Source organism: Chionomys nivalis, chromosome X (genome assembly GCF_950005125.1).
Source record: "Chionomys nivalis chromosome X, mChiNiv1.1, whole genome shotgun sequence".
NCBI classification, from domain to species: domain Eukaryota; kingdom Metazoa; phylum Chordata; class Mammalia; order Rodentia; family Cricetidae; genus Chionomys; species Chionomys nivalis.
The window spans coordinates 17,498,163-17,508,018 of record NC_080112.1 but is presented as its reverse complement, the minus strand read 5'-3'; the positions used below and the strand labels follow the sequence as shown (position 1 = coordinate 17,508,018).

Sequence of the window (9,856 nt, the reverse complement as noted above, 5' to 3'; positions counted from 1 at the left end):
CACTTCCTAGTGCCAGATCTGTAAGCGCTTAGCCAACCAAGCTGGGAGATGCAGAAGAACTGAAGGGAAGGAGTAACCGGATGTCTTGGGCTTTCTTTCCACTCCAGTCTCTTCTCTTCTCCTGACACCACCTCATTACTAGACGTAGGCACTAGACGTGACAGTCAACTGCATCTGAACTGAGCAGAGAAGAGGTAGTGAAGGCAGAGAGTGCAGGAGACATGTCTCAAAGGCAGCCTCAGGCATCTAATCAGACTTTAATTTCCATCACAAATGACACAGAAACCTCCAGCTCTGTCGTCTCCAACGATACCACACATAAAGGATGGACCGGAGACAACTCTCCAGGAACAGAAGCACTGTGTACCATCTACATCACTTATGCTGTGATCATTTCAGTGGGCATCCTCGGAAATGCCATCCTCATCAAAGTCTTTTTCAAGACTAAATCCATGCAAACAGTTCCAAATATTTTCATCACCAGTCTGGCGTTTGGAGATATACTACTTTTGCTGACTTGTGTGCCCGTGGATGCAACTCACTACCTGGCAGAAGGATGGCTGTTTGGGAAGCTCGGTTGTAAAGTGCTCTCCTTCATCCGGCTCACTTCGGTCGGTGTGTCAGTGTTCACGCTAACAATTCTCAGTGCTGACAGGTGAGTTGCTTTTCTCTGTTCTATTGCTGGGATGGGAAATTAGGCAAAAAGAAAAAAAGAAAAGCTTGTGCTTAGCGTTTACCGGCTACCGGTAAGCTTCTCTTACACGGTGTAAGCTTGGAAAATCCAGTAGCATTTTAAAATAAAAGTTAGAGGAAAAATGTCAAAATGCCTTTGTTAGCATCTGAAGAGTGCTTGAAAATATATGCTCTGGGCAGGGGGGTTTTCTTTTCTTTGAAATGTAATTGTTTGCTTGAAAGAATAGCAAACGGTGTTTTTATTTTCCTCCGGCTTATTAAGTCAGGAAAATTGTTGCAGGTGCAAAGAAAAATACTCATGCTTTATACATTAGTGCAGCCTAGTGGTATAACAGAGTCAACATGAAAACACGGGCATAGGTGTGAAATGGACTGTGTGTGCATTAACATGTACCAGAAGGATGGAAAAGAGAGAAAAATACATCCAATTTATTTGAAAGTACCCAGATTAGCTAGTAGAGGGAAAACAGTGAGGTTTTCCGTGCTCTGGTAATTGGGTGTCATGTCATTACTCAGTTCTGCCTGTTTTCTCTATAAGCATGGGGTGGCATTTTCATTCTCAGAGAAATAAATTAATTCTGATGGACTTTTAGAGTCCTGTGGCCAGAGCATGTGAAGCAGTCTCACTGTCGTGGAGGTGGGGCTCCATGTTAGGGTTGTTCTCAGTTCGAATATTGTGTGTTTAATAAACTATTGCAGAATAAGCATGAAAATGTGAAAAATGTGGCTCTAAATATCAAAAGCAATGCTTTAAAATGTTCCCAAGACTCTGTAGGTCATCAGTGCCCAGCAGTTCTGAAAGGAAGGCTCTGGATTCTGGAATCTGACAGGAGCAAAAGCTCAATGTGTCATTGTTATTATCATTATTATTATAATCATCTTGATGAGGTTGTTGCTTTACTGGTCTAGATTCTTGAGGGCAGACTCCTATAAAGGCTACAGGTTTTAAGGTGTTTTTGTCTGAATGGGGAGGCATCACTGCATGGACTCTAGCTTCTGATTTTACCCCAATCTCCCCGATTGATTCATTAGCTTAGGGAAGGAAGTAGCCCTTATCAATGGGAAAAACATGAGCTCTCTGCTTCTTACTGGTGGAAATCTTATCTAGGAAGAGTGAGGACTGCTTACTCATCCAGGCAAGTTAATTCAATTAACATGAGTCACTTACACATACAGAACTTCTTTAGGATACTTACGGCCTCATATAGGTGATGAATTATTCTCAAGTCACACAGAGAAACCTGTTGAAAACATTTGTTCTAAATAGGGGGTCTGTCACAAAATTACAGAGTCACAGATCTAGAGTGTCTCATAAGAGTGAATAAAGGACAAGCTGATCAGAATACATAAATCACTGACTATCTCCTGGGTCTTTGGAAACACAGCCAGTTCTAGTTGGTTCTATATGACTGGAAAGGAGGAAGAACTGTATGATTGCTAAAGTCACACATGTTGCTGATTCCAACTCTGCTTGTGATTATGTCTTTCTAGATACAAAGCCGTCGTGAAGCCTCTAGAGAGGCAGCCCTCCAATGCTGTTCTGAAGACCTATATGAAAGCTGGTGGCATCTGGATCATGTCTATGATATTAGCTCTGCCAGAGGCTATATTCTCAGATGTGTACCCTGTCCGAGATGCTAAAAGAAATGTGACCATTGAATCGTGTAACTCCTATGCTGCGTCTGAGAGGCTCTTGCGAGAAATACATTCTCTGTTGTGTTTCTTAGTGTTCTATATTATCCCGCTCTCGATTATCTCTGTCTATTACTCTTTGATTGCCAAGACGCTTTACAAAAGCACCTTGAATATACCAACTGAGGAACAAAGACATGCCCGAAAGCAGGTATGTTATGAATTGTTACTCCCGCAAATACAGCCTAAATTTAGAAGTTAGACCCCTCGCCACCTTTCAGTGAGCTACATTGCATTTTTTTGGGTAGAGATCCAGTCCCCAAAGTATCTATCACACACTGAGCAGTGCTGAGCAAGTTATTGGACCTCTCTGAGCCCCTCTGAGTGACACCAAGAGATAAAACTCCCAGCATAGTTCCTGATGATACTCATGGTGAGGCGATAGGTATTATAGACGGGGTAGCGGAATTGTGGGAGCAGTAGGGGAATCCACATACCACAAGTTTATAAAGCCAAGCATCATTTGCTTTAGCAAGTATCACAGAGCAGTAGAAAGGCACAGGATGCTGAAACTGGCAAGAGTCATCTGACATTACTCGCTGGAAACGACTTCTCTACAGATGAGCAACCTGAGGTCTGGAGTGGGTGAAATGAAGTGCCCATGGCAAGAGAACAGTGACTCACACACACTAGATTAAGACCATTGAAGGACTGAGGTGTGCTCTTCTTTCATAAATCTGTACAAAATGAAAGGATGGTACCAAATACCGTCCTGTTAGGTTGGTGGTCAGGGAGGCTTCTATCCTGGAGAAGAGGGAACTAGTGCCATTTACAGAGAGGGGAGAGGGAGAGAGGGAGGAGGGAAGAGGGAGGAGGGAGGAGGGAGGGCAAGAACTGTGCCTTTTGTGTAATCTATCAGTTGAATAGCTGTGCTCATAAGGCTGAAGCTATGTAAGCGATGTGCTTGGTGTCCATGTGATCAGTTATCTTTGCTCTGTCTGAGCCTCTATTTTCTGGGGTGCATCTTGTATATTTACAGATGTGAATAGGAGAATTCTCACAGATGGTGGATGACCCATTTTGTTTTTATTCCTCTCTGACTACATGATTTAAATCCCTATAGATTAAAAGCAACTTTAGTACCAACCTGACAACTTTCCTAAACTGCAGAAGACTGCTCTCGCCTGTCTGTCAGCCTCTGCGGAGCTGCTCTGAATAGTATCACTCTCTCCTTTTAGTGAAATTAAATCACTGGGGATTCCACAGCACTGCCTGAGTTAACTAGAGTATCTCAACATCTGAGGATGGTGGGAGGCCTCAGAATGAGAGCTAATGAGACCAAGATCACAGGTTACCATGCCAATTAACTTGTCATATTCTGTCTCCACAGGCAGACTTCCCATGTGTCCCAGCCAGTTAGCTCATAAGCATGTGTTCGAGGGGAGGCTGGCTTGTTAACTGTAAATTCCTATGTCAATCTAGAGGCTATTTTTTAAATCTCTACCAGCTAAATGGATATTTTTTTGTGTGTGCAATTTTCTCCACATACAGATTGAATCCCGGAAGAGAATTGCCAGAACGGTTTTGGTGCTGGTGGCTCTGTTCGCTCTCTGCTGGCTGCCGAATCACCTCCTGTATCTCTACCACTCGTTCACTTACAAACGCTATGATGAGCCCTCGAACGTCCCTTTCATCGTCACCGTTTTCTCTCGGGTGCTGGCTTTCAGTAATTCCTGTGTGAACCCCTTCGCTCTCTACTGGCTCAGCAAGACCTTCCAGAATCACTTTAAAGCTCAGCTCTGCTGCTTCAAGGCAGAGCAGCCTGAGCCTTCTCTTGGTGACACCCCTCTTAATGATCTTACTGTGATAGGGCCGGTCCCAGGGACTGGGAGCACTCATGTGTCTGACATTAGTGTGACCCTGGTCAGTGGCTGTGGCGTGAAGAAGGCAGAGGACAAGGTTTAGCTTTTCCACTAAGGAAAGAAAAGGTGGTTTCTTAGTCTCATTGCGTGTATCCAGCTTTAAGCTGGGCATAGTATGGTGCCTGGGTTTTTGTTGTTCAGGAGTTGTTTTGAAGTGTTCAGAATGACTTGTCCCTGAGAGTAAACGACAAACCATCATTTCCTTCAAGGTGCAAACAGTAATGCCGTTTGGGGCTTTCTAAACACAGTGAAGCCCAGCAAGTCGAGAAAAGCAGGTTGAGAAATGGCAGCCAACTGTGAAGAACACTGTATATAGGAGGGATGGTAAATGAATGAGCCAAATGTTTAAAAATCTAATTGAATCCCTCCTGATGTTCCTCACTCTCTTGTACTCATGTGGTTGTCATAAAATTAGTGGTTGTGCTTACTGTGTGCCGTAAATCTAGAGATTCTACTCTGTAAATGAGGAGATCAAAAAGAGATAAAGCATCTCTCGTGGTGTTTTGTGAAACACACATATATGTATATATTACAGAGTTACCACTCTCTTCCTCCAGTCACCATTCCATCATAAGAAATCATGCAATTGAAATGAAAATGTTTGAGAGTCGGAGGGTGTTAAGCACTGAGTCTGGGGCAGGGGGCTTCCCTTGCTGGGTCAACACTTCCTGGCTTAGTGTATTGTACTCCCATTGCTTAATAACGAGGCATGGCCATTTCTCACAAACATTGTGAAGAATTTGTCTTATTAATAGGCAGAACAGGGGCCACCATATCAGTGTGGTGTGACCATGGGCCCGAGAGGAAGATTCCTGTCCAGGTTTCTAAGCTGTCATTGACTGAAATTCCGTCCTCAGAGGAAACGCATTTTGTCTGGGTGAGCAGGGCCCTCTCTCTACAAACGTGCAGAACTGCCACTCTGGATCGCCATCACCTGGCTGTGCGAGCATCATCGCATCCTGCCTGCTTGATATTATTCCACTTGATGGGTGCCGAGTCCGAGAGCTCAGCTCTGCTTTTGGAGGTCAGAGAGAAAGCTCTGACTTTCTAGCCTCTGCTCTAACTTGCTAACACAAATAAGCTTGTCACTCACTGTAATTGGGAAAAAAAAACCTTGTAGTCAGTAGATCTGTCAGATTTAAACTTGTGCTTTCAGAAAATGTATTCTTGATGTAAACTAGAGTTTATCTTTGGCACTATAGTTACATTGTATTTTTAAAAACTTGATTTTTTTTAGAGTGCTTCTGGTATTTTTGAGCTTTAAATGGCTTGTGCCGTGGTGAACTTCTGCTAACTATGTGGCTCAAAGGGGGTGGGTGGGGCATATATTAACCCTGGGCTTGAAACGTCCTTAAAATTGGCTTACATTGGGGGTGCTAATATCGCATTAACATCGCTTTAAAGTGAGCAAAATTGTTGTAAAAACATCTGAGGTGAGCAAATAAATATGAAATAAAGTTAAAATGGTTTCGTGTAACTTTATATTCTAAAAATAATGACAATATAAGCGTACATTTTAATTCCAGGACTTACTATTTTTTTTAAATCATGAAGCATACAATATTTCCTTACTTTCCTTAATTATAAAAACATTATATATTTACTCTCTTGAGCCTAACACTTGAGAAAGAACTTTGTAAATGTACCAGATTGTGGAGAGAGAGAGAGAGAGAGAGAGAGAGAGAGAGCGCACTGAAGGGTGCTTCCTGCACAAGCATGGGGACCAGATTTTGGATTTCAGTACACACAGACCAGATGTGATCCTGTGCATACAAGTGCAATTACAACACCAGCACAGGTCGGGGCTGAGACAACGGGATCCCTGGTGCTTGCTGGCTGCTGGCCCAGCTGAAAACAAACAACAAACAAAACAGACCCCCCCCCAAACCATAAGATCTGGGTTCAGCAAGAGACCTTCTCTCCAATGGAATAAGGCAGAAAGTGATAAAGGAAAATATACGACACCCTCCTCGAGACTCCATGCATGTGCACCCGAATATGCACACCACATCCATACTTCACATAACGTACACTCATACACAGACTCAATAAATAATTAGTACCCAATTTTAAAAAGCACTAGGCTACTCAAGCCAAGAGAGTGTTTTCATGTTTCATAAAACTTCAGCTCTGCATGAGTTAGTGATGAAGTATGGATAAAACAGCTTCTTAGCTTCCTAGCCATCAGTTCCTTCCCCTTTCATAGCTAGAAAATTAGGGTTAAAATGCCCAGTGTGTCTCGGGGAGAATAACTGATTTTACCTCTTGTGGCTAACCTTACAGGTGGCCATAATATCCACAATTACATTCATATTGCTTATTGTTGTGCAAGCAATTTAATTTCTTTAGTGACGGTTCTAGATTGGGACAGATATGGACACATGCAAAACAAATTGTGAATATATCCTAAATTTGTTCATGGTCTTCCCTGGCTTAAGATTGAGGATACAGTATTCTGTGAAGTATGGAAACAGTCACAAAGGTATGCACAACCAAAACACGCCCCGAGGGTACATCTTCCTCAGTGAAATGAAAAGTGTTCCATTCTAACAATGTACACCTCCTGGAAGTAGCAAATTTAGTTTTAAAGAATTTCTGCAGTTCATATTATCTTATGTTTAAGATTCATCAACCCTTTTGTCAGAAGGACCCCCCCACACACACACACAAAACTAAGTTTAGAGATTACAAGATGTGGGGACAAGAACACACTCAAACAAGAGGCCATTCATATATATGAATATGCCTAGACATATTATATATACATATATGTGTGCTTACAATTAATAAAGACACAGAGATAGATATTTGTGTTTAACCTGAAGGTCAAACAAAGCAGCCAAGCCACTAGAGGGCTCTTACCTCTTTGAAATCTTCAGACCAAGTGAGAGTGAGTTCCTGTCTCATCTCATTTTATATTCCTCTCTAGTGCTGGGATTAAAGGTATGCACCACCAACTGGCCGCTATGGCTAACTAGTGTGGCTACTGGGATTAAAGGTGTGTGCCACCACTGCCTGGTTTGTATGGCTGACTAGCGTGGCTGCTTTGCCCTGACCTTCAGGCAAGCTTTATTTATTAAAGTACAAATGAAATATCACTAAAGTATATCTATATACATATACACATACACACACACATCTTAGTATAGTTCTTTAACTTTTTCAGAAAGTTTGTAAGCAAGGTAGGGGAACTTGTGCCCAGAAGGCCCTTGTCATGCCTTTTACCTTGTATAGGTGTCTGCTTTCATTCTACTTGGATGCTGCATCTGTTTGTACTCAAACTTGATGGGATAAGCTTATAGCGACAGGAAATCTAGTACAAAATGCAATGCTTCCTTGGGCTAGGTCGTCCACAGGCTTCCAGGAAGCTTTTGGGCAAAGGTGACCTGGAACCTAGACATAAGGATTTTTTTTTACCCAATTTCCTGTAGGGGAGTGTGAGGGTACTTCAGGCATTAGGAGTGTGTGGCATGTGCAGTAATGATCTCTCCTGTGTTGTGAACATACTCCAGAATGAAATGGAAGCCCAATAGCACATTAGTGAAAAGAGCTGTTTTACAATCCTCAGATTGAAGCAAGAACTTAGTAATGTTTACGTGAACCTAGCAAAATCCATACCTTGCATATGAATTCAGTTCTCCAATAGCTCTACAAAAACAAGAACCTCATAAAAATAAATATATTTCAAAACAAAAAGTACTGTTTGAAAACCACCATTAAGGCTAAAATCAGATTCACAGAGGTCTGTAAGAAGCCAGGGTGTTCAAGAACCCACCTCATCCAGTGTATTTACAAACAAAGGTGATTGGAATCGAAGTAACTCCTGGAAAGCGTTTTCCTACTGTCAAGTCTGGGTTATAATACAGATGTTGCCAGGTGGTAGTGGCGGCGGCGCATGCCTTTAATCCCAGCACTCGAGAGGCAGAGGCAGGCGGATCTCTGTGAGTTCGAGGCCAGCCTGGTCTACATAGAGCTTGTTCCAGGACAGGCTCCAAAGCTACAGATGAAACCCTGTCTCAAAAAATAAAATAAAAAAAAATAATATAGATGTTTACACATATATGTTATGCCCAAATCTGTGGGGTCCCCATAAAAGCCAGCAAAGGAGACTGAGTACCATATGTAAAAACAAAGAGCCTTTATTTTAATCAAGTTTGCAAACTCGGTCTCTCTGCACATCCAACATATTGGTATATCCGGAGTGCCCCAAGCTCAATTAGAATAGGGTTTTTATAGTAGTAGAGGTGGGGGTGAGGGGCTCTGAGGTTTAGGGCCCCTGATTGGTTGACATTTGTCTAGGGGTGTCCTGTTCAGGTGCGCTGGCAGGTGTCTCTATCTACAGCTCTCAGAATACCAGGCATTTCCTTTGAATGGTCTGCTTTTGGGTGGGGGTCGGGCAATCTTTGGCCTGGCCTGAGGTTCCTCTTGCAGCCAGGCGTTGTCTCTGGATAATGGTTGGAAGTAAAGAACTTCTTTTGGGTGACCTGCCCAGACTTAGCTTATCAGGGCTGGCCCCCACAATATAGAGTTCATTGCCACCTCTAATGAATTAAAATTGTACATAGTTAACAGCAACAAATGTTGTTGATATATGCAATCCACATACAAAAAGATTTCTTTAGAATTTTCTAGTTTTTTAGTATAAAAGGATGCTTTAAAACAAAATAATCGTTGCTCAGTATCTAGTACTTCTATTATTGTTCTCCAAACCATAATTGGGTCTCTCTCTCTTGATCTGTACCTGTCTTCCTGACTGCCTGTCCCAGAATCTTCCTCAGTACCTAGCAATTAATAGTTCAGTAAATACCTGCCCTTTTTTTAAAAAGTGAGGAACCCCTCACTTTTGAAGATGCATAAAATATTTTGGGGAAAAGTTCTGCTTAGAGCAGTTAGTGGGCTATCTTTCTAACACATGAAGAAATGGAGCCACATGGTCCAGGTGGTATTTATCTGTACATGGGGATGTTAATAGTCAAGCTTCAAGTGCCAGGCTTTAGCACCTCTGATCCCTTGCAGTATGTTGTAGACAAGTGTTACCCTCACCAACTGCACCCTGAAGGTGGTACCAGCTGCATAAAAAGGGGGTGAGATTAGGAAGTGATGGAACCTTCTGCCCCTCGTTCGTTCACTCATTCACTCACCTGACCCCCAAACAGCAAGTTACGTTGTTTGGGTTACTAGGATAAACAAAAGCCATGTGGACCCAGGGACAAGAATTTAAAAATAAATAAATACTTGGTTCATTCGTAGGGGCGGAGATTTGCGTGAGCAAGGCGCACGGCTTTCGCGAAGCGGAAGAAAATTGTCCCACGGTCCCACCCACCTCCCCAAGATGGCGGCTGCCGCAAAGCCCAATCAGCGCCAGTACTGCCGGAAGAGTCCCGCGTCTTTTTTCAGGCTATCGCGTCGTCCGAACAGCAGAGGACCCCACCGAGTCCAGGGTTCCTGAGATGTCACGGATTTCTGTAGGATGCGTCGTCGCGGATCCCTGGGGCGTTCCCGTAAGGACAAGGGGCGGCCACGCACCTTCGGAGCCCCGCCCCTGGCTCTCGCAGGCGTCGCGGTCCTTTGACGCCAGAGGGGGGAGCGTGCTGGCGCGACCCACTACG

General features: G+C 43.2%; 1 protein-coding gene across 1 annotated transcript; it reads left to right on the top strand.

Moving 5' to 3' along the window:
* Positions 1 to 221: 221 nt before the first annotated feature.
* Positions 222 to 4,290, top strand: Brs3 (bombesin receptor subtype 3). Its single transcript, XM_057760543.1, has 3 exons — positions 222 to 655; positions 2,185 to 2,536; positions 3,877 to 4,290. The coding sequence occupies exons 1-3, from the start codon at positions 222 to 224 to the stop codon at positions 4,288 to 4,290; spliced, it is 1,200 nt and encodes a 399-aa protein (XP_057616526.1).
* Positions 4,291 to 9,856: the final 5,566 nt, after the last annotated feature.